Genomic DNA, 25,294 nt, shown 5'->3' with positions numbered 1-25,294 from the left:
CATTATTGCCAACACACACACTGATTAAACTGCTCAAATTGAACTTGTGAGATTCCCAGTGTCACTTAAGGTGAAATTGCCAGAATCGAGGTTGCTTCATTTCGTTGCCCACATGTCTAACTTCCTTGTCCATGAACACGAGTCTCCCACTTTGATGACATTTAAAACGGACCACTTCTGCGCCCCGAGCGTCCTCCATATTTTACGCATGAAAGCCTCGTGTGCGTGAATAACACATGAGCGCGCGTTTTCACACGCACCCGCACTGGCGTCGTATTAAGGCACTTTGAAAATGAATCCAAATCCGAATCCAAAGTGTCATCCGACTATTTCGGTGCGGACCACTGGAGCTCAGCAGTGACTCCTCGAAGCCAGGCTCGAGCCTCCCGTGTCCGCCGCGCACGAACCGGTAAGAAAGCCGAAACCCCGCAGTTTCGGTTGATGGAAAACACGTCGATTTGAATATTCTGCCATCCGGGCTTTACCATCTAACAGTGATACGTCCCCGTTGTGTGTGTGTGTGTGTGTGTGTGGATTATTTTCTTCCTCGGCTCACTCAGTGGTTCCTCCCACCTCCAGCTGACCTGCACAATGCGGGAATTACAAATGGTTCTGCACGTATTGTTACACGGAATATGGAGCCTCTGGTAAGCCTCTACATATCGTCAACATTATTACAGCGCGGGTAGATAAAATCCAGCGTTCTCATTGGTCGAGAGCGAGTCACGGGGCGGGTCAATATTAAGCGATAATGTACGGTTCCTGTTCACGTTGATCCATATCACTGCGCACTCAAAGTAACGCGTTAGATTTTGCGCGACCGTTAGTTGACTTTTTAGCTTTTAGCTCGAGCGCCGAAAAGAACACCGGAAATCCCACAAACGATCGTTTTCAGGCAAAGCGAGCTTTCGCAACGGGACAATTAAGGTAGACGTCATGAGCGGTGTGAATGAATGAGGTGATGCGGGACCAAATGCTGTTTACAACCCGCACGTACGGGGACTATTTTCTACGTACGGGAACTATTTTTTCCTCTAGACTGATGAAATGTGATACACGACGTTTTGTGGCTACAACTATTTTGTGCTAAAAGGCTGCTATTTACTTACCATTTATAATTTCGCTGGAAAACAGTGTTCTAAAAGCAATAAGGTACTTGAGGCAGTACTTTATCTTCAATAATGTAGCTGTTCGGGGGTGTTGTTAGGCCCGACGCGCAGCGGACCGCCTCTCGTACCTTGTTGCTTAAGTACAGAACAGCAAAAAAAAAAAAAGACTTACTCCACTTTGAACCACGTATTTGATAAATCGAATAAAAACCAAACATTTGGCTACCCCAGAAGTGGAAAATGCCAGCACTAAAAGCACCAGTTAGATTCCAGAGGTAAGACTGGGCCCCTCTTTGGGAAGTGTTACGTGGTGGCTGCTGGTGCAGTTTGAGGTCAAACGCAGGACTTTCAAGGTTCCCAAACTAAGGTGCTTTTTAATTATTCCAAAAAAAGGCAGACGGGCAGACTTAACCTAGACAATGACGCGACAGGGGCACCTACACTAGGGAGGTGCAGGTGATTGGACACAGGTGGAAACAATCAGACAATCACAGGACAAGGCAGGAAGTGAAGTTACCCAGGGACACAAGAGACATGAAACTACAAAATAAAACCGGAATAAGAACCAAACTGTGACAGGAAGCCTGTATTACTCGTTTAATAGCCTGATTGCGTTGTACGAGCTGCTTCCGTTGACTGTTCCGCTTCACCCCCCCCTCCCCCCCCCCGCAGGGAAGTGCATCACAAAGAGCTGGGTGTGTGATGGGGACATCGACTGCGAGGACCGCTCGGACGAAGAGTCCTGCGAGTCGGCCGCCTGCAAGCCCCCCAAGTACCCCTGTGCCAACGACACCTCCGTCTGCCTCACGCCCGATAAGATCTGCAACGGCAAAGTGGACTGTGCCGACCGCTCGGATGAAGGACCCATCTGCGGTATGTGGGTTACGCCTCTGCACGTCGAGTCGGTTTGCTTTATTTATTTATTTTTTATTATTTGGCCTCTTGCAAGATGCTGAAGATTAAGTAGAGAATCAATAGAATTATTTTAGAGATTGGACACCGACCAGCTCTCCTAGTTCATCCCAAAGATGCACGATGAGGTGTGGATACAGTCTACATGAATAAATAAATCCCAATAGATTCCAATAACAGCATTCTACTGAACATCTGTGTTGTCAGCCTGTCCCAAACAGGCACAACTGTCAGAACACACTGCTTCTTCCGGGACTCCTGACAGACGCTGACTGACTGACAATGATTTTGAGAAGAAGTTGGAGAAGTTTGTATTGGTTGTCTCTCTCTTTAAGTGGACCTAAGTTGTCACCGACAGAAGTCACGCCGACCATAGCTGCTGTTTTTTCCCCAGAAGCTTTTTTTAGCCGCGCTTCCAGCCTACGCTGGGGGGGGTGGGGTCAGTGTTTGATATTCAAAAGTTATATTTCAGCTGAAGAATCGTTTTAAAAGTGAAAAGACCAGCAGAAACTGTCAAAAATAATGACGCCCCGACACTTTTCGACATTTTGGATGTTGCAATCCTCCCGTTGTGTTTTCGAGGCTCTTTCACTGGCATTTGTTTTTACATAAAATATAACAAAGAAATGAACAAATCACATTTACTTTGCAAATGAATACTGCAGCACATTCCCATTCTCTCTTCAAATATAGTTCTTTATGTCTCACAATTGACTTTATTTGTCAGCCTTGCAGAGTTTCCGAAAAGTTAATCGTAAAAGTCGAAGCGCTTTCTCACCCTCTAATTTCCGCTGTGGAGGTTCAGGACGCGCTGCCTGCTGAGGCACCTCACAGGACTCATGCTAAGTCCAACTCTCATTTCTCATCTGATGTTATACCACGAGACGATGGAGAGGATATCTCCCAGAGGCGCCCTGCTGCACCCCTCACGTAGAGCAGCTTTATAGCCGGCCCGGTGGGGGGGGGGAGAAACGGGTGAATTCTCTCAGAAAGGAACTGAACATGAACTAATACTCCTGACTTCTCGACGCCGGCAAACGTGGAGGCGGCATAAAGAGAGAAGAAAAATGGATCCCTCGTGTGAATAACCCCGGCAATCTAATCTCTTAAAGTGACCGGTGCCGAGACGCAGAGGTCCATTTTTTAGAGCGTCACTAACGGGGCCTCGCGGGGCCACTCCGGGGACCTTTGAGTGTCCGTGTTATCGTAAGTGAAAAGAGCGCTTCTGCCTGCTCGTAGACAATTATGTGGTCAGGGAGACCTTGAGAGTCCCATTGATTTGAACGAGCTCAACAGGGCTCACATCCGTGAATTGTTAAGTGAGGAACCCAACACCCCCCAAGATAATAGAACGAGATAAGAGTGAAGTCCTGTCCGTCTTTGGATCACTTTTTTTAAACAAGCCGTACAGAATCTGCCTAATGAAGGATTCCTCATTAAAAACTGCCCTTATCATCAGTGGGCTGTGAACACACCGCTTGTGTTCAGAGTTGGACATGAGTAATCGCTGTGACAAAACGACTGGAAATAAACTCGGCGCACGGTGTATTCTGTAGATGCTCTTCCACATCTCAACGCCGTCCTCCAATTCATAACAACTTTTGGCCTTTCCTCACCCCAGATATGTGTCTGGCAGCCAGAGGCGGCTGCAGCCACCAGTGCACGGTGGCGCCGGGCGAAGGGGTTGTGTGTTTTTGTCCCCCGGGCCTCCACCTGGACTCCAGCAACAAGACGTGCGAAGCCGTGGACTACTGCAGCGGTCACCTGAAGTGCAGCCAGGTGTGCGAGCAGTACAAGACCACAGTGAAGTGCTCCTGTTATCCCGGATGGACGCTGGACCCAGACGGAGACAGCTGCCACAGCACAGGTAACAGACGACATGTGACGCTGGTCTGTGTAGGCGCGAATTGGAGATTATCACGAGGCCTTAACTCTTTGATTTTAAGTTTGAATCCTGACTGGGTTCATGGGTGGTTGGTGCTGTTAATGAAAAATACTTTTAATGATCAATTATTAACGCACAATTCACACCATAGATTAAAGAAACTTAATAAAAGTCAAACTACAGAAATGTAATGGAATCTGTGTTCATATAGAATACCGTCAGGTCAAATTCAATCCGTTTTAAATCTGCAGAGACATCTGGGTGATGAGTCCTGTCTGTTTCTATCTGTTCTGATGCTGAGTGAAGACCGACCTTCTCAAACCACCGGAGCTTTCTTACTTACAACATTCAGCGCAGCACGCGTTCGCCTCGGGAGGAATTCCATACAGACGCAACTGCTTCGACCACGTAGTCTCAAACTCAAGCTATTTGATTTTTTTTGTAATATTGAATGATGTATTTGATGAGAGCACTCTTGAAATACAATATATACACACACACACACACACACACAGACGTGCGCGCGCATGCCCTTATTGTTGCTGTCGCATTCAGATTTATGGACCTCCTTTTGATTGCTCGCTTCTCTATTCCACTCCAAGATTGATGGCGGTTGGAGCTTTAACGTTACACTAACGCGGCACAAGAGCACACATTTTGTTGTGGAAGCAGATCAGAATTCCAAAGCGTCGTCGTGAATCACGTTCGGGACACAAACACAAACATTCGGATTTGACAAGAGAAGGGTTATTGGATTATAGTCCCTAGCCCACATACACTCCTCCTTTCTTTGCACATCCCCGGAATAAAAGATTTGCAAGTACAGATCTTCATTCCAGTAACATTGTAGCTAGCAACACGGAAATGTGTCATTGAGGCAAGGACACCATTTTAATTGCATTTTTACAGTTCTGCTCCCTAAAGGAAGGTTTAGTCTAGAATGTTATGAGCAGAGTTTTAGTTGTACAAACATTTCTCGGGAAGCAGAAATAATCTTCCTGATTGAACTAAACCTCAGTGGACAAGGCCGGAGAAGTTCAGCATACGAGCCATGTTGTTCCAGCTTGAGGATTTGTGACTTGATTTAGCAACTTCTTAGAGACCCTGCGAAATGTATTTCTCAAAAGAGACCACTTTCGAGAAATGGAAATCTGTAATGTGTTGATTCCCAGAGTGTTTGGCAACAAATTGATTTGGCTACGAGTGATGCATGAACATTGTAAACCAGAGAGAGGGAGAGAGATAGAGAGAGAATATGCATCTAAATTGAGGTCAATTGTTTAAATTGCCTTGCAGAATTTACTGTATTCAAATATTTATTGCAATACATGTCTAACACATGTTAATGGGGAATTGATTGCGTCGCAGTGACGGTCATTTCGTGGAACACAGCTGTAGCGATTGGAACATCCGCCATGTTGCAAGTCTAGCAGCTGATGTTTCAACACAGTCTGGTGTCAAATGAAAATAAACCAAAGGGATTTTGGCGTAATGGGAGAAGCAAAGCTTATTCTACACAAGAAGAACTCTTTAAGTGAAGCCGTGAGGACCAGGACCCAGCCATCATTACTTTATTATATGTCAACATTTATTCTTATATTTGTCTTTTTACCTGATGGTCAACGAAATGCCAAAAAGCATCAGAACACCTGAGTTGGACTTGTTCAGCTAATATTAATATTAATGATGGCTGCTAGGTTAATGCCCTGCTGCATTATAATAATACCAGCTGGTGGGTTCTTTGATCCCTTTCCTTTTTAGCCCAGCCTTGTATCGACAAGGCACACATTAAGGGTATTCTGGAATAACAAGCCGTTCACTTTTAAAAGGATGCCTTTTAGTGCTCATTACACTTTGCCACAATGTCCAATCACATAGATGATGTTGTGCATTGTTGATTCACTGTTTACTCCAAAACATCGCTCCTCCCCTGGTGGCCCTCTTAAAGGCTTGTTGTTCCCGTTCTCTCTCCTTTCTTCGCCAGATCCCTTTGAGGCTTTCATCATTTTCTCCATCCGGCACGAGATAAGACGGATAGACCTTCACAAGCGGGACTACAGCCTGCTGGTGCCGGGACTGAGGAACACCATCGCGCTAGACTTCCACTTTAATCACAGCCTCCTTTACTGGACAGATGTGGTGGAGGATAAGATCTACAGAGGAAGGCTCTCGGAGTCGGGCGGTACGTCCACACACACACACACACACACACACACACACACACACACACACACAAACCTGTTAAACCCACACAAGCGTTTCCCCAAATGAAAGACTGCCGCCGCGGTGTCGGGCCAAAGAGAGTCCCGTCTTGCTCGTCTGTGCTGCGGCCGCCGTAATGGAGGCCCGAGACGCCGGCGACGATAACGCTCTGGGTTTACTCCCCCGCTGTTACGCAACCCTCGGGTCGGATGCCGCGAGTTGATATTGTCCGCTTGTCTCTCCCTGCAAATTTATCACCGGTCGTCCGCAGTTGAAAAATACCACACGCGCAGAAGAGCTGTTCTATAGTGTGTTATCTCCCCCTCATAAAGTGATGAATTAGAACTTCTCCTCGGGTGTGTGTTGTCGCCGGTGGCAGCGCATTCATCGCGTTCGATTGCCTTCGTTAGCTCTGTGGAGCCCGGAGAAAGCCGTACTCATTGCCCGCTCCTGTGAAGCACACACAGGATCCGCAGCATCTGAGAGGCATTGCAAACAGCTGAATCTTTAACAGTTCTCAATGAAAGTAATCTTCTTTATACAGCAGAGCTTTCCCACAATTTCGTCCTTTGTGGTTTCAGGGGTGACGGGGATTGAGGTGGTGGTGCAGCACGGCCTGGCCACGCCCGAGGGCCTCGCCGTGGACTGGATCACGGGCAAACTCTACTGGATCGACAGCAATCTGGACCAAATCGAGGTGGCCAAGCTCAACGGAGACATGCGCACCACTCTGATTGCCGGAGGCATGGAGCATCCGCGGGCCATCGCTCTCGACCCGGGGCAGGGGTATGTAACGCGCCAGCCCCCGCCCATCGGGGAGGGGGAGATTATTGCAATAAAGTAAAATTGCAGCCGCCTCGTGTTTCTCGCCTCTGCCCCCGCCTTGATGTATGAAGATGTGGGCTGTGTTAAGGTCCATTAAAGCAGCAGGTGTATTGTACATCAATAACAGAGCAGCACGCTCAATTCCAATAAGGACAACTGATGTTGCTAATACCGCCCCTGCCATTCCTCCCACTTGACACGCTTCAGCGCCCGTTCATTCTTGTTCCACAGCGTTTTTCCTCTTACACAACTCAAGCCAGACGTCCTATAAAAATACCAGAATATGTTTATTTTTATTTTTTTTATCTCTACATTATTCCCCTCAGTGTGTGCAGACTGATCTGTGGCTCTGATATGACAGGCTTCCGTATACAAGCAAGCAGGACCCAAAAACATCCGTCACAGTGGATCAATGGCATTGCATTGTGTTTTTATACCACAATGGGCATTTCCAGCTGCTTATTATGGGATATGATGGCGTGTGCTGTTTTTAACAGTTTTTTAACAATTTCAAACTTGGTCATCCAACTTTACGACACGAAACTGAAATTCCTAATTATCCAGTATTAGTCATTTTCATAGCAGCATGTGAGACCCTTTTAATTTTTTTCTCACAGATCAGAACAAGAAGCCACCAATCCAAAGGTTTAGCTTGTTGGAGGTTTGATCCTACGAACAATTATTGTAATTTCTCAAATATTAAAATATCCATACACCATGCAAATTTAAAATCTAAATTTAAAATCTAATCTAATACATTGTAGACTTTTCTCACCGGGCAGAAGGTTGCCATTAAACTAAATTCTGGGAGGTTTTTGTGTTGCTGCATGTCCTTCTTTATGGTTTCCAGAATAACCAAAAAATACATAAGGCTAAAAGGTAACAAAGTTAGAATTAGTGTTTCACGGCTGAATATTGTTTTAATATATAATGCAGGGAAGAACAAATGTTGGCAAACAGTAACTTCTGTAAATCTGCTAACTTTATTCTGTAGCTACTGACAATAATTCGAGGGCATCTGAGCTTTTGGAGAAAATAAACCTTCCGCCCACCAATGTAGAGACACGTGTTCACCTCCCAACAGCTACGCCTCTGTATCACACACACAGCGGCATAGCTGTCAGTGGTTGGTGCTGCAAACACGTGACGGAGCGGAGGGAGGCCGTCGTGTCGCTGTGCTGCGACTCTACTGGTTGGTCAAGGGGGGTCTCATAAGGGACCTATTACATTAGCTGTGCATTAATTCACAACAACTGCATTGTGGATGCCCCCCCCCCCCCCCAGATGTGCTGTGTGTGTGGCCTTTTGTAGAACTATGATAATTCACTATACTGGTCCATTAAAATCACTTGGAGGCATTTTTGTCCATCCAGATTTCTGAGTGCCGTTAACACAGTTGTAAAATTGAATCCCATGTGTTTCCCTCTCTATATATAGAATATATATATATATTCTATATATAGAGAATCCTGCTCCTCGGTTGTTGGTGCGTTTTTATTTAATTTGAAACTTAGTCGGAGAAACACCCAACAGTTCTCTGCTTTGGCGAGTAAATTTCGGATTAAAGCGAAATCCGGACATTCCTAAAATCAATTTAACGCCCTTAAGAAATGAGTAATCTGCCCGTGCACTCTCCCCTGTAGCACTCTTTCACATTTGTGAAGATGACTACATTTCATGGTTGTACACACTAGGATTAATGAGTGCTTTTGGTGCCTAAAGGCGCATTTCCATTCCAGGGCAATAATTCTAATCTAATTACTTGAATCCACTCAAAGGAGTGGGCCATCGATCAGGGGGGGGCCCCATCAAGTGAATACGGCTATTGATCCGGACAAGAATATTTCTTCCTAACGCTGTTCCCTTGTCGTCAGTATGGGATTTAAATTTAAGCACGGCATGTGCTCCTTCATTCCTGCTGACGTTTTCCCAACGAGGCTGGACATGGGCGTTGTCCGCTGAGTTGGGTTCTTTCTCTTTTTAAATGATCGAACAGTACCACTCAGGACTCCGTTTCAACAGCATTGTGCATGCGTTGACTGTGTTTTTCATCTAACACTTGAACTGAGGTGGCTGAGGAATCCCTCCCTTTTTTTAGTGGATGAAAGAATATATGTTATAATATATTTTGCATGGCGTATACTGTTGCTTTACCTCAGTAATTAATACCAAGTGTTGCTTTCGGGTTCCTGCTCCAAGGATCCTGTTCTGGACGGACTGGGACGCCACGTACCCCCGAATCGAGGCTGCATCGATGAGCGGAGGAGGTCGGCACATCGTCTTCAAGGATATGGAAATCGGCGCCTGGCCTAATGGACTGACTCTGGATCATTTGGAAAAGAGGATTGTTTGGACGGACGCACGGTATACCATCAGAGTTCCCTCACTGCGGAGAAGCATTCGCACCTTTTCCACCTTTCCATAAGTGTATGACATTAAATACTCGTGTGTCAACTTGAAGCTCCATTCTCCCAGTGTGCAGTAGATAATGGAGGATGTTCAACATTCACAGATCTGCAATGTTCAATGTTCACATTTAGTCTTTTAGTTGAGCCTCAAAAGTCTCTTACCTCTCCTCCCTTTTAATGCATTTGAAGAGCAGTTTTTTGACTTTGATGTTGCTGTTTGTGTCGGTCTTTCTCTTTTCTCCACAGCTCTGACGCCATTTTTTCCGCACTCTATGACGGAAGTGGGGTAATTGAGATCCTCAGGGGCCACGAATACCTGTCCCATCCTTTTGCTGTGTCTCTCTTTGGAGGCAATGTGTACTGGACAGACTGGAGGACCAACACTTTGGCGAGGGCCAACAAGTGGACCGGCCGGAATGTCACCGTCATCCAGAAGACGAGTGCTCAGCCTTTTGACTTGCAGATTTTCCACCCTAGCAGACAACCACAAGGTAAAAAGAAGAGAATTTTTATTTTATTCTAGCTTTGTCGTTGGAGAGGATGATTTTATAGTTTCATATACAATTTGTCAAGTTTGCTTTAATGGATTATGCGCTGTAGGGCACTTGAAAAACGCTGGTTCATGCTGAGTAAATCGGACCAGAGTTGCCATTAAAACGGTTAAGTAGGTTCAAGAGCTGTCACATTTCTCCCTTTGGGCTGTCACATTCAAGCTTTGGGACAAAAGGGGAGCACTCGTTAAGTGGTTTAAAGTACACACCCTTCACTTTCTAAAATCAAGATCCATATTGAAATCAATGATAATCGTCAATACGGGGCATTGACAGGGGACACATTATCTTTAAAAAAAAAACCTATTTATTCCCATGTTGCAAAAAGGAAATTCATTTGGCCTGTCAATCAATGAGGATGTGTCTGAATGAAAACGTTACTCATGCATAGTGTTAACAAGCTGGAATTAATGGTACCCTTGAATGGGTTTTTCTCCCCATACAAATGATTCCATTCTAATTGGTTCATACCACTTTATTAAGACAGAATGTGAATAAAGGGGGGCTACAGAATGGGAGCCGCATCTGCCAGTGAATAATTGTGACACATCCAACTATCAAATTAATTAGTTACTCGGATGTGAAGACAGGAAATGTTTAAAAAATAGTTTTTGAAACCAAGTTGATATAGCCTGCATTTCTTTATCTTTATCTTATCACAGTGGCGAAGTGATATACACTCACCGGCCACTTTATTAGGTACACCTGTCCAACTGCTCGTTAACACTTAATTTCTAAGCAGCCAATCACATGGCGGCAACTCAGTGCATTTAGGCATGTAGACATTGTCAAGACAATCTCCTGCAGTTCAAACCGAGCATCAGTATGGGGAAGAAAGGTGATTTGAGTGACTTTGAACGTGGCATGATTGTTGGTGCCAGAAGGGCTGGTCTGAGTATTTCAGAAACTGCTAATCTACTGGGATTTTCACGCACAACCATCTCTAGGGTTTACAGAGAATGGTCCGAAAAAGAAAAAACATCCAGTGAGCGGCAGTTCTGTGGGCGGAAATGCCTTGTTGATGCCAGAGGTCAGAGGAGAATGGCCAGACTGGTTCGAGCTGATAGAAGGGCAACAGTGACTCAAATAACCACCCGTTACAACCAAGGTGGGCATAAGAGCATCTCTGAACGCACAGTACGTCGAACTTTGAGGCAGATGGGCTACAGCAGCAGAAGACCACACCGGGTGCCACTCCTTTCAGCTGAGAACAGGAAACTGAGGCTACAATTTGCACAAGCTCATCGAAATTGGACATTAGAAGATTGGAAAAACGTTGCCTGGTCTGATGAGTCTCGATTTCTGCTGCGATATTCGGATGGTAGGGTCAGAATTTGGCGTCTACAACATGAAAGCATGGATCCATCCTGCCTTGTATCAACGGTTCAGGCTGGTGGTGGTGGTGTCATGGTGTGGGGAATATTTTCTTGGCACTCTTTGGGCCCCTTGGTACCAATTGAGCATCGTTGCAACGCCACAGCCTACCTGAGTATTGTTGCTGACCATGTCCATCCCTTTATGACCACAATGTACCCAACTTCTGATGGCTACTTTCAGCAGGATAATGCGCCATGTCATAAAGCTGGAATCATCTCAGACTGGTTTCTTGAACATGACAATGAGTTCGCTGTACTCAAATGGCCTCCACAATCACCAGATCTCAATCCAATAGAGCATCTTTGGGATGTGGTGGAACGGGAGATTCGCATCATGGATGTGCAGCCGACAAATCTGCGGCAACTGTGTGATGCCATCATGTCAATATGGACCAAACTCCCTGAGGAATGCTTCCAGCACCTTGTTGAATCTATGCCACGAAGAATTGAGGCAGTTCTGAAGGCAAAAGGGGGTCCAACCCGTTACTAGCATGGGGTACCTAATAAAGTGGCCGGTGAGTGTATATATATATATATATATATTTTTAAACCTATGTTAACCAAAATTTTATTTATTTAATAGGAAGATCACCATGCAAGCCATATTGCAGATATATAATCATATAAATTGTGTTTTCAATTCACTGAATTGTATTTATTTTGCTGGATAGGTTTTTTTAAAATAGATTGTTGATACATTTGCCAAAGCAGAACCAATAATGCAACACTGGTTTAAGGAACATGTTGGACCACATGTGCCAAGACCTCCTCATTGAAAGATCAGTTGCTATCGCAATGGCCTTCTTCGGCAATGCAAATCTGAAAAATGTGTCTGCCTCGGCTGTCTTCATAAGCCACCATCCTTAAATGGGGATTATTACTGTGGTAATCGGGTTTGCATCTATTCAGTGATTCCTCTGCTCCTCCAATGTGTCACGAGTTAATTTGCTTGTTTCCTTCCTGCATCTGCATTCTCATGACTGTTCGCCTTAGATAAGTGTGAGCAAATGGGACTGCGTTTGCAAAGAAGACAGAAAGCGAGCCTAATCCTATTTCAGAAAAGCTCAACGGGGGCGGGAGGGGGGGGGGGGGTTATTATCCACTGTAGCCAGAGCTGAAGCCTAGGGATGTGATGCTCCACTAGACCACAAACATCTGGACCAAAGAGGAAAAGAAATGAGGTGATGGAGGAACCCCAATATGCAGATCTATTCAGCAGGTGCCACAGCGGAGCTCCACTGCAGCCTTTGAAAAAGACCACGTGCCAATTCAAAAGCCAAGACTGGGTTTTTGAATCATTGTTGTTTAATTAGAAGGCAGTCCCACGACCTCACAGGTATAAGAGTTATATTTGTATATGTTTTATATCCATCTGCTCTTCTCTGGGTTGGATGCAGTGTGTAGACTGTGTAGCCTGTGATTAGTATACACTTTTAGGAACATACACAATACTGTGGATTCTTCAATAATAGTAGTAGTATTGTGGAGTACTAGAACTCACTGTACACTCCACTATCATTTCCCTGGTATCCTTTTCACTAAAGTGAATTCAGGAGCGAAAAGGCGGCTCTTCTGAAGTAAATTCAGTTGCATATTGTTACAGTTGCTATTTTCAATGTGCACGAAGCTTTACATAAGCAATGTATTATTCATACCATTTAGAACACTCTGTTATTATTTGCAGGCAGACAAACCAGACTGTAATTGTTTCAGCAGTATTATCATGACAAATAAGAAACAAATAAGCACAACAAATATGGACCTCTCAGTCCAATTGTATCATCACTACATGGGACCCATCCTTGAACATGACTTTTCTTCGTTTTTCTATATTTTTAGCGAGTACCGCCATTTTCACCTCCTTGGCATTGCAAGCGTGCTCATTTCTCCATTTATTTGTTGCAAATACATCCGTCAGTTTAGAGCAAACAAGAACCTTGGCTCAGTTTTCGCTGCCTATTATCCATCATTCAGGTGAATGCAGCGGCGCTGAGATGTCTCCCTATTAGCACACCGAGTCAGCTGGGTGCTGTTTCCAACTCGCAGAGGCGTAGTTGAATTATGTTTTTGTCCGTCTTGAATAAGCCACATTTGCAATACAATGGGTTTCCCCCATGTGTTGCGGAAAGGAGTCCAGGAAATGAACTTTGAACGAGCTTGTTTGACGCAAATCATCCCGAGTAGTTCGGAGAAAGGGATGTGCGCCGTGCATGAAATGTGATTGCACTGTGATGGAAAATAATTGTACTCCTGTGATTCTTTCCTTGGTTCTGCAGGGGTGATTTACTGTGAGAAGGGCACAGTCAGACATTTATGACAACAGACTACACATGCATTGCTCCTGTAAGATAACTGCTCAGTTGAAAGCTGTGTAAAGTGAGCTACCTGTGCTTGCCTCTTACTGTGTTAAGGTGGACATTCTGCTAACCTACAGTAACAGGCTAGCTGAGATAATGTCACCCTTAATTCCTGAGTGACGGAGGAAACAAAGCAATCGTTTGTGTGTCATCATGTATTTTCATGAATCTCTTATGTCCAAATACAACAAGGAACCAAGATCGATTAAACTCAGTGGGAATGTTCTTAATTTAAACATTCAAACATTGTGTCTCATTTAGCTATTATGCACCAAGGACAACTTCATAATTAAGATTTCAGCAAAGCTTTGAATTTATTCTTGTCGGCATGCAAATGACACGCTGCAAAGGAACTCTGCCAGATTCACATCCTGTACTTATCCTGTCTCCTACCTCTTTGGTTCTCTTCTCATCCCGAGTGTTCCGATGTGTTCTTCTTTCTTCCCATCAGCCCCCAACCCATGTGGAGACAATGATGGCCGTGGTCCCTGCTCACATCTGTGCCTCATCAATTACAACCGCACTTCGTCCTGCACCTGTCCACACCTCATGAAGCTTTCAGCCAACAAACAATCCTGCTTTGGTTAGTGACGGCGCTTCCTTTCTTCCTGCTTTTTCTCATGTCGCTGTGAAGCCGTAGGATGCCATGACCTACAGGACGCGGCGTTTTGTTTAGCGCGGACACTTCGGAGTCTGCATTCAAAGCAGCGGAGTGACTTGATTTCTTCACCGTCCCAACAGGGCTGAAAAGGTTCCTGCTGTACGTGAGGCGGTCTGAAATCCGGGGTGTGGACATTGACAACCCTTACATGAACGTCATGACAGCGCTAACGGTGCCGGACATCGACGATGTCACGGTGGTCGACTACGACGCCAAGGAGGAGAGGATCTACTGGGCCGACATCAAAACCCAAACCATGAAACGGGCCTTCATCAATGGCACCCAGCTGGAGACCATCCTGTCTGCAGGTGGGTGCACTGTAGACATCCATATTATCACACAAAGGTCACAGTGTGTGTGTGCACCAGCTGGTATCGATTAGTCGATGCGCCCAATACTCTTGTTGCTCATGAAGTGCTTTCCTTGGTCACGGAATGGTAGTCATTAATCCATTATTTAATAACTAACATTAAAATGCAATCGTTGCTTTTTTGCTCTCTTTGACACGATCGCATGGTACAGCAAATATATCATTGGAAGTATATTAATTTTCTTTAAGACGATTCTTCACTCACGTGATGCCTCTCTCCCCCTTCCTGACAGACGTAGTGAACTGCCGCGGTCTGGCTCTCGACTGGCTTTCCAGGAACTTATACTGGCTCAGCTCAGAGAATGACGAGTCACAGATCAATGCGGCTCGCTTTGATGGCTCCCTGAAGACCTCCATCATCCACGGCATTGATAAACCAAGGTGCCTTGTCGTGCACCCCGCCAAGGGGTAAGTAGATTAGAGCGGCGTGTGCGCCTCGTCAGAACTTTCACCTCCAAACGCATGGCACCGGCAGACGTGCACCTGCAGGAGCAATCAACGCCGCGTTGCTGTGAACACGACACCTTTCACAAGCTTAAAATATTTGTGCAGGTGTTCAGTTAAAAAAATGTTGACATGCATTGACTCTGTTTTAAACCTGAATATATCCTGTTCCTAACTAGGCCAATAAGCACTCATTTCATACCTTCTCACGCAGAAAAATCTATTGGACGGACGGCAACACCATTAACATGGCCAACATGGACGGCAGCAACAGCAAGGTGCTCCACCAGAACCAAAAGGACCCTGTAGGTCAGTGAGAGAACGTCTTACAGCAACTGAGCCAGAACACCAGTGCTCAAGCCAAGACATTTCCCACACGCATAGGAACATGTTTATTTTCAAATGATTCCGTTCAGTTTACATAAAGTGAGAATGTTTCTGATTTGATCTGAACATAAATGACCGGATAAAAACAATTGCATGGATAACTGAGTTTCTCCAATAGTACAGAAACACTTGATGCGCCACTATCTGTGTGAATGTGTGTTCGCTCACTGCAAACATCCAACAGAACAAGACGGATATTGAGTGTGTGTCAGTATTCTTTGGTTGTGGATTAAATAGATTGTAATTTAATTCAATTAAATGTACTTTCATCAACAGCTGTGCCGCATACAATTGTGTTCATCTCACTACGTGCTTTTGAAGTAATTCCCGTTTTGAACCTCCATTTGACAAAGAGTACATTATGAAGGTGTTCTCGTGAAAGTTATTGCTATGGTAGAAGTTAAGTTTGTATCTATTTCAGTGGTTTTACATGCTCTGACGGTTAAAAATTGAATCAGCAGTGAGATTGGTGAGATTTTCTCTCCATTTCGACGAGAATCAGACCTTCGCCTCTGTCATCTCAACCGGGAACGTCACAGAACGTCTTGGTCAAAGCTGTCAAAGACCTTGACACTAAAACGTGTCAATGCTGGAAAAATGCTTCTTGTGTACACTTCTCACCATTGCTAATTGATTCCCAAAGAAATAAGTACATTTTAAATTGGTTTTCAGCAACAACAAAAAGAAGACAATTTGTGTTGCTCTTCTCTGGTTTCTTCCCATGGGAGCTAAATTCATCCAAAATATCAAACCCTTTATGTTATGATTGTTGAAGCATTTCTATACGAATCTTGCTCTATGAAAGAAGTATCATTATAGAAATAAGCAAATATCCACTTGATAGCTACGAATGGATGGGCCTGGTTTGCTCCCCCCCCCCAGAGAACGGCCCAAAAGGTCAAACGCAGGAGTACACTGTTCATCTCTCATGTGAAGCCCAAAATATGTTTTTAAGTTAACTTATGTAACGTTTGCATTACTCAATCCCACGGTGCCTCTTTTCCATCTCCCGAGGGCTGCCTTCGACCTTGCATGATGAGCTCTTGGGTTCTGGTTCACCTGCTCTACGATCTACAGCAAAGCTCAACCCTGCCCTGCATAGCTCCTATAATGTAGCCTCCCCCTGGTCATGTTTAACATTTAAGAGGGGTTCATTGGCACATAGTGTTTTTAATTAGCATATAACCAACTATAACTGGTGCTTTTGCAAATAGAAACTGAAGGTTCTCATTAAATCATTCTGCTCTGGACACTATACCTATTTACTGCATGCACAGAGACCTTTTTGATTAAGATGTGATTATTTTAAAGAGCACAGTCAGGTGAGATGAAGAGCAAGAGAAGAAACAAATATAGATCTGCAGCAGAGTCCTTTTTTTTTCCTGCACAATACTTTGGCGCTTGTTACATCCATTGTTTATAATACCTGTGCCTATATATTTATTTACTATATTTCATCGTGTGACCGCGCGCGATCCTGAGAATGATGGTGGCATGCAACAAGTAATTGACCAGACACAAATTATACAATTTTGAGAAATTTATTTGGCGAAATGAGACTTAAAAATAGGAAAATATATGTTTTTTATTTCATTGTATTAAATATAATCATTAAAAATACCAATTATAACATATGTGCTCCAATGCTAAGCAGAAAGAGAGAAAGCCACTCAGGGCTGGCCAGTAGCGGCCACAACGATGGAGGACTAAGGGGCTGGAATAGAGCACTCACTACGCTCCGTGCCACACATTCATACACACACACCAAATCAAGAAAAGAGGCAAACTGAAAATGTACAAGTGGTGAAGGGAGGTGCAAAATACCACGGCATTCAAAAGGAGTGATGGTGCAGCAGTGAGTAACTCTATCACCAAATCCCCCACCATGAGAAGCCACGCCCGGACCAGACCCTGAGCAGGAAAAGACACAATGAGCACAAGTACCCAATCACAGGGTTCAATATATTAAAATGAACTAAGCACCAAACAAACACAGTAAATAGTAAATAAGTAAATTAAGTAAAGAAACAACAAAAACTAAATTAAATGCCAATTAGACCCAAATAAAAAACTGCAAGGCACGCAGCGCCTGTAAGGACAAGAAAGAGTTAACACATTTAATAAATATTCCTTCTCTACTTGTAAACTGGCATTACCTAGTATGACTACAAGAGAGCGGCTACGTCATAGCAGGCCGCCTCCTTTACACACGCAGCAGTCTGAGCCAGCGTCTAAAACACAAAAAGGAGAACTGAGAATTCACTAAAAAATGAGGAGCACAAACACACCTACCAGGCCTTCAGCAGTGAGAGGAATACCCGCCCCAGGGACCACGATTGGCGCAAGTGGCACAGGGATGTAGCGTCAGTACGGGTGTCTGCTGTGTGTTTATATACGAGTGCTAATGTAATGGAATGCGGAAGTCTACGTACCGGCTTGGGGGGGAATTCCCTCTACGGCGGCTCATTAGGGACAAACAACCCACCGGTTACATTCACCCCGGGGCTCTTGAATTGGCGGCCCGACAATACCACAATCTTATCGGCAATGTGTGAAGGTGGTTGGACAGCACTGTATCTAGGAGGTTATAGCCCCTACCCTGCCTCTGCCCCTACATCTAGCTGGCAGATTATATGGATTTGAATGCAGGCCAGCGGTCCTTCGACTGGACCTCCTAAGTGACGGGGGGTCAGAGTTCACTGGGCAACTCTGGTTCTCTTGAACTGGTGGATCCACCTCTGCTTCCACCGGAGTTCCGATGCAAGGTTCCTTTGCGAGTGGTCTGCCTGGAGCGTCGCTGGCTAGCCAGAGGCCCTCCTCCTCAGGTTCGCTGTTGGTGGTCACAGGGGATGTTCCTCTTCTCGTTTTAGGAGATTGCCACCTAGCAAGCACAGGTTTAAGCATGGTTCTATGGACGTGGCGTACCTCAGTTTGTCTCTCTTGCGGGGCCACAGCATATACCACCCCACCGGGCTCAGGGGGCTTCACTACCAGGAATACTTCTGGGGCCCATGCGTCCTGGATTTTTGATCTTCCTCGGTGGGAGTGGTCCTGTATGTAAACATGCTGTCCAACCGGCAAGATTTCCTCCTGCGCTTGCCTGTCAGCTCTCCCTTTCCGTCGTTCAGCAGCCGCCTGCATGTGCTCCCTAGCACTCTCTGTAACCACCTGCATCCGTCGTTGGTGCTCCCTGATCCACTGGCTGGATTCCCCGGGTATTGGGTCCTTGAATTTACCCAACATGAAGTCCACGGGGAGCAGGGGCTCTCTGCCAAACATAAGGTGGTGAGGGGAATAGCCTGTTGACTGATGCGGAGTAGTATTGTAATTAAACAAGAGTTGGGAAAGATATTGTGGCCAGTGGCGCTTCTGATCAGCCGAAAGGGTTCGAAGAAGATCATGCAAAGTCCGGTTAAAACGTTCGCACTGCCCGTTCCCCTGCGGGTGGTAGGGTGTAGTCCTGGTCTTTTTAATGCCATACAAATCACAAAGTTGATATATGATGGCGTTCTCAAAACTGCGGCCTTGGTCTGAATGCAACCTCGCTGGGACTCCAAACTTGTAAAACCAGTGATTGACTAGAACACCAGCAACGGTGGCGGCACGCTGGTCCCGGGTAGGAACAACCTGGGTAAACTTTGAGAAAATGTCTGTCATCACTAGCACCTGTTCTCTGCCATCCTGAGCTGGTTCTAAAAGCGAAAAATCAATTGCCAGGACTTCATTTGGGCCAGAGGCCAATAGATGACCCATTGGAGCGCGTACCCGTGGCACTGTGCTCTTGGCCAGACAGCATCGTTCACACTGCAGGCACCAGTCACGGATTGTTGACCGCATACCAGGCCAGTAGCATCTCTGCCGTACCAGTTCAGTTGTGCGCTCAATACCCTGGTGACCGTGATGTGTATGCAACTGCTCAAAGACTTCTGCGCGAAGGCTCTCTGGCAACACCAGCTGTAGGACCTCCTCCCCTCCATCTGATCGTTGATAAGCCCGGTACAATAGTCCGTCTCGGGTGCGCAGCCGGTCCCACTGGCGTAGTAACTCTTTCAACGCAGGACCCTTGTCTTGTCGCTCGGTCAGGCTTGGCATTCGTTGCTGCTGAACATAGGGATGCACAAAAGAGATAAGAGGATCTGCTTGCTGTATGATTACCAAGTCACCGGGAGTTCGTTCCGGCAAGGCAGAGATGGCGGATTGAACAGCCACCCTTTCTGGCCGTACTGCCTTGTCGATTTCCACTGGGATTAGTGTACCTGGACGAGATGAAACTGGGGGGTGTGTTAGAGGTTGCCTGGAGAGGGCGTCTGCGTTCTGGTTGGTGCGGCCAGGGCGATACTTCACCACATAGTCAAAGACGGCCAGCTCTGCCACCCAGCGCTGCTCCGTAGCCCCCAGCTTGGCCGTTCCCAGATGACTGAGGGGGTTATTGTCAGTCCACACTACACATTTGTTACTCAGCAGGTACTCACGGAATTTCTCTGACATCGCCCACTTCATGCCAAGAAACTCCAGTTTCATAGAGCTGTAGTTCTTTTCGGCTGGGAGTAGGCTGCGGCTGGCATATGCAATGGGACGGGTCTTGCCATCTTGTTCCTGGGACAGAACAGCTCCTAGGCCTTCATGGCTGGCATCCACTTCTAAGATAAAAGGAAGGTTAAAATTTGCATATGCTAGCACCGGAGAGGACACCAACCTGGCTTTAAGCTCTCCAAAGCTGGAGTCACACTGTGGGGTCCATGCATCATTCAGGGACACACCTCGACCTCTGCGGTTTTTCTTGCCAGCCAGTTGTGCTACAGCCCGGTGCAGGGGGGCCGCGAGCCTGGCAAAGCCTTCTACAAAACGCCTATAATAACTCGCAAACCCCAGAAACGAGCGGAGTTCGGCTACCGTGCTTGGGGTAGGCCATTTCTCCACAGCAGAAATTTTCTTTGGGTCCGTAGATACCCCAGCTGCCGACACGACATGTCCCAAGTACCCCACTTTGTTCTGGAAGAAACTACATTTGCCCAGTTTCACCTTGAGTGACTCTTTTTGGAGGCGACTGAGAACCAGCCTCAAGCGGTCAAGATGCTCCTCCACAGTGGATGAAAACACAATGATGTCATCTAAATATAGCAGCAGGGACTGGCAGTTCTGGTCCCCTAGCAGCCTCTCCATTAGCCGTTGAAAGGTACTAGGGGTATTGCAGAGACCAAATGGCATCCTCTGGAACTCAAACAGTCCAAATGGGGTGCAGAAGGCGGTCTTAGCTTTGTCTGCCTCAGTTACTGCCACTTGATGATAGCCGCTAGCTAAATCTAAGGTGGAAAACCATTTTGCGCCCGAGAGGGCATCTAAGGACTCTTCAATTCTAGGAAGTGGGAAAGCATCTTTCCTAGTTTTGTTGTTCAAGAGTCTATAGTCCACACATAGTCTTAAGCTGCCCTCTTTTTTTCGGACAAGCACGATCGGCGAAGCATAGGGGCTACAACTCTCCCGAATGACTTTGTTGTCCAACAATTGACGAATGTGTGCCCTAACTTCATCATAATCAGATGGGGGTATGCGCCTGTATCTCTGCCTGATTGGGGCATCGTCGTTTAGTGGAATGTCATGGGTAATTAAGGAGGTGCAGCCTAGGTCCAAATCATATGACGCAAAGACCTTTTCATGTTCAAGCAAGAGGGAGAATACACGTTGCCGGTCGGTATCAGTTAGTGACGCGAGGTCTAGTGATGCAATCTGGCCCCTAACAGAGTCAGATAAAGCAGCCTGGGAATAGACTGTGGCCCCTATACTATGTGGCTGTGTGAATGAGATTCCATCTGGCATGCTAATAACATCTGCTCGGCTTAGTGTTGCTATCGGGTGATGAGGGTATAGTGCAGTCCCTCTTTGCCCTACATTGACAACCGGAATGTAAACTGTACCTTTCTCGACCGTGACCATTGCAGGTGAGACCAACAAGCCTTCAGGGAGGGGTTGGCCAATATCCACCGGTTCGATCAGGACTGTACCTGTAGACTGACTAAAGTGAGCAGAGCATGTGGCAGCAATCAATTTCATTGAGCCCCCAGGAATAATGACAGGACGCCTACCTCGCACTCGAGCCACACTGCTCGTAGGTGGCAAATCTGTGATCTCAGTGTAGTGGCAATGATACAAAGCCCGCTGCAACGCTACAGATGCCTGCTGTACTTCAGGGAGGTCAAAGAGGTTAGGGCCATGCCCACTGAACAACACTTGATAACATTTTTTTATTATGTTCATTCCCAACACTCCTCTTACCTCACCTGTCCCTGGGGGGTCCTTAACAATCAGAATACCCCGGTTCGGTACAACCTGGCCAAATACAGTCACGTCCATCTCAATAAAACCTACATAAGGGATGTCAAAGCCATTAGCTGCAGTCAGCTCCAGCCAGTTACAGGATTCAGGGGTGCCTTTAAAGTTCTGCCTAAAGAAACTCTCTGGCAAGGTGGTAACCATTGAGCCAGTGTCTAGGAGCAGCTTAGCAGTTACTCCCCCTAAGCTAACAGTTACCTCCGGACATGCTGCTATAAGGCGGTCAATTGGGCGATGTGGGCCTGGCCTTTGTATCTGTGAGCCGTTACCTTCCCCTTCTGATGTTTGGCTCCTTACACCAGAGGGTTGAAGTTTCCCGCCTCCTGAAGAGCAGAGGTAGCGGCCACATGCTGAGGCCGAGCCTGTGGAATGAACCGCTCATTATCACACTCCCGAGCAAAATGGCCGGGTTTTTGACAGCGAAGGCACAGTAAAGTGTTAGGTCGCCTGACTGGAGGTCGGGGGGCTGTCTGCAATGCCAACAACCCCTGGGTGAGTTGATTTAACTGTTCCTGCTGCTTTTCTAGAAGCTGTCGCAGCTCTGTGAACTCCGAGTTTGCCGTTAGGCTAGGTGGGCGGGCCCTGGAATAATGAACAGCGCTGAAGGATGGGACTGAAAAGCTCCTACCCCGTGGCTCATCTGGTCTACCCTCTCGTTCCCACCTCATGGCCTCAGCTCTAACCTCCAACAGCGTGCACTCAGGCTTCTCCCTCACTAACCTTTTTAGTTCCCTGCGCAGGTTAGGATCTAGGACGTGCTCAACAAACTGGTCGCGTAAGAGGATGTGGGAGTCTGCCATTTTCCTGGGAGCACAACGCTCGACTTTCTCCATAAGACAACATAAGGCATGCGAAAACTCATGCAGTGACTCTCCTTCCTGTTGCTTTCTGGAAAAAAAACATTCTTGCAAGGACACATAGGAACGTACACAGCCATACAACTCCCGCAGAATAGACATAATTCTTTCTGGATCTTCCCTCTCTGTTCTTGTTCTGTACCTGATCTCATCTTTAGCCTCACCCTCCAAATGGTCAAATACAAAATATGCTTGATCTACAGTAGTCAGTCGTCTAGTCCTCAGTGTGGCCCTCATTTCTTCTATCCAGTCCTCTATGGGTATCCCAGAAGTCCCCCTGAAGAGCGGGCACTTGCGTTCTCTGGGAATATACAGCAGGCGTTCCATAGACTCCCCATTGCTGGAATGGACATTAGATAGGGGGGCTGGACAGTCATTGGAGCAACTCTGGGCAGCTGCTCCAGAGTTCATATTGGAAGCGGCTAGCAGCCGTTCATTTTCAGACTGGAGCTGCTGGACCAAGTCTCTGAGCTCTTGTTCCGTGGCCATGATTGTTGAGGGGTGAGGAAAGTACAGGAGAACGGTAGGAGCCGTTGCCGTTGTGGAGGTCCAGCTGGCTTCCTCGATGACCAATGCAGTTCTATTTGGGTCTAATTGGACAAGCACAAAAAAAAAAAAAATACAAAACATACAGAATAATCGCCCAAGTCAGTACAATCACTATTGCATCCCAGCCATCCTGCCAGCAACGCCAATTGTGACCGCGCGCGATCCTGAGAATGATGGTGGCATGCAACAAGTAATTGACCAGACACAAATTATACAATTTTGAGAAATTTATTTGGCGAAATGAGACTTAAAAATAGGAAAATATATGTTTTTTATTTCATTGTATTAAATATAATCATTAAAAATACCAATTATAACATATGTGCTCCAATGCTAAGCAGAAAGAGAGAAAGCCACTCAGGGCTGGCCAGTAGCGGCCACAACGATGGAGGACTAAGGGGCTGGAATAGAGCACTCACTACGCTCCGTGCCACACATTCATACACACACACCAAATCAAGAAAAGAGGCAAACTGAAAATGTACAAGTGGTGAAGGGAGGTGCAAAATACCACGGCATTCAAAAGGAGTGATGGTGCAGCAGTGAGTAACTCTATCACCAAATCCCCCACCATGAGAAGCCACGCCCGGACCAGACCCTGAGCAGGAAAAGACACAATGAGCACAAGTACCCAATCACAGGGTTCAATATATTAAAATGAACTAAGCACCAAACAAACACAGTAAATAGTAAATAAGTAAATTAAGTAAAGAAACAACAAAAACTAAATTAAATGCCAATTAGACCCAAATAAAAAACTGCAAGGCACGCAGCGCCTGTAAGGACAAGAAAGAGTTAACACATTTAATAAATATTCCTTCTCTACTTGTAAACTGGCATTACCTAGTATGACTACAAGAGAGCGGCTACGTCATAGCAGGCCGCCTCCTTTACACACGCAGCAGTCTGAGCCAGCGTCTAAAACACAAAAAGGAGAACTGAGAATTCACTAAAAAATGAGGAGCACAAACACACCTACCAGGCCTTCAGCAGTGAGAGGAATACCCGCCCCAGGGACCACGATTGGCGCAAGTGGCACAGGGATGTAGCGTCAGTACGGGTGTCTGCTGTGTGTTTATATACGAGTGCTAATGTAATGGAATGCGGAAGTCTACGTACCGGCTTGGGGGGGAATTCCCTCTACGGCGGCTCATTAGGGACAAACAACCCACCGGTTACAATCGCATTGTGAGTTCATTTGAAAAACAATTTTCAATGAACTGTTACTGGAAAAAGAATTGAAATTGTTGACAAGCTCAAATCGAAATATCAGATACGTATAATTGTATGTAAACAGGGGCAAGAAGAGAAAACGCCTTTGTAAAATCTAGTGATAATTCTATGATTAGGATGTCTGTCCACCTGAATGTATCCTCGTAGCTGTAGAGTAGGACCAGCCTTGTGCTGTCTAACTATCTGCCTGTAATGCAGACAGGTGTAGGAATCTTTGGGAAATGGTTGTGGATGACCTCTGCAGTGATGCACTAAAAGGAAGATAAGCAATGGAAGATTTTTCTGCTGAGGTGTCATTGCAACTTGGGGACCTGAATTCTCTCTATCCATATCGGACAATATTCAGAGTAAATCGAGTAACTGTACATAATCCTAGATTAAAGCTACAGGTATGAAACCTTGCTTTGGAAACTGAATTCTCGCTGATATGATTATTTTTTTTACATCTTGCCTAGCAGGCCCAGCACCGATTCAACCTGTGAGCACAATCCCTTAAATGCATTGGGCATACTATGAAGTTACTGAGGTTTAACACTGTTCTACGTTCATGCGACTAGTATTTCTGTAAACGTAATATTTTTCTCATTTAAATGGACTCTCCCCACATGCATGCTTAGGTGAGCAATTGTAGCTTGATTTTGCAAAAAGCCTCATTTTGAGTAACGGTTTCCACACAGCTCAAAGTCAAACTTCCACTTTGTCACACGAGCAGCCTACTGTGTTCGCTTTATTTCTCTGTTCTCCTCTGCCTGCCAGCATTACAGATAGCAGGGTGCACCCATATTTCACTGGCTTCATTTATGATTATGGCGTACACCTGGGGACAAGCGTAAATGAA

General features: G+C 45.9%; 2 protein-coding genes across 6 annotated transcripts in view; one reads left to right on the top strand and one right to left on the bottom strand.

The window, feature by feature from the left end:
* The window catches only part of lrp1bb (low density lipoprotein receptor-related protein 1Bb), a 209,423-nt gene that overhangs the window by 102,025 nt on the left and 82,104 nt on the right, over window positions 1–25,294 (top strand). For all 3 annotated transcript variants that reach the window (XM_062565194.1, XM_062565193.1, XM_037487848.2), the window contains exons 21-30: window positions 1,782–1,982; window positions 3,643–3,888; window positions 5,891–6,088; window positions 6,690–6,894; window positions 9,133–9,297; window positions 9,588–9,832; window positions 14,077–14,208; window positions 14,367–14,594; window positions 14,890–15,064; window positions 15,315–15,409. In XM_062565194.1, coding sequence (XP_062421178.1) covers window positions 1,782–1,982; window positions 3,643–3,888; window positions 5,891–6,088; window positions 6,690–6,894; window positions 9,133–9,297; window positions 9,588–9,832; window positions 14,077–14,208; window positions 14,367–14,594; window positions 14,890–15,064; window positions 15,315–15,409 — 1,890 coding nt within the window. The remainder of the gene's footprint in view (window positions 1–1,781; window positions 1,983–3,642; window positions 3,889–5,890; window positions 6,089–6,689; window positions 6,895–9,132; window positions 9,298–9,587; window positions 9,833–14,076; window positions 14,209–14,366; window positions 14,595–14,889; window positions 15,065–15,314; window positions 15,410–25,294) is intronic.
* LOC134132832 (uncharacterized) lies at window positions 20,685–24,378 on the bottom strand. Of its 3 annotated transcripts, none has more exons than XM_062565195.1 (2): window positions 24,067–24,378; window positions 20,685–23,821 (listed from the first exon to the last, which is right to left on the bottom strand). In XM_062565195.1, the coding sequence occupies exon 2, from the start codon at window positions 23,302–23,304 to the stop codon at window positions 22,111–22,113; it is 1,194 nt and encodes a 397-aa protein (XP_062421179.1). In that variant the 5' UTR covers window positions 23,305–23,821; window positions 24,067–24,378; the 3' UTR covers window positions 20,685–22,110. The 3 variants fall into 3 exon arrangements, with proteins under 3 accessions (XP_062421179.1, XP_062421181.1, XP_062421180.1); XM_062565197.1 differs by having other exon boundaries at window positions 24,199–24,378; XM_062565196.1 differs by having other exon boundaries at window positions 24,203–24,378.

Source organism: Pungitius pungitius, chromosome 10, assembly GCF_949316345.1.
Source record: "Pungitius pungitius chromosome 10, fPunPun2.1, whole genome shotgun sequence".
In the NCBI taxonomy this organism is placed as follows: Eukaryota; Metazoa; Chordata; class Actinopteri; order Perciformes; family Gasterosteidae; genus Pungitius; species Pungitius pungitius.
Note: the sequence above shows the minus strand (reverse complement) of the source record. Positions and strands in the feature narration are given on the sequence as shown.

What these genes read in the sequence shown, in the direction of transcription:
- LOC134132832 (XM_062565195.1), bottom strand. Translation starts at nt 23,304, where the DNA reads ATGTTTTGTATTTTTTTTTTTTTTGTGCTTGTCCAATTAGACCCAAAT.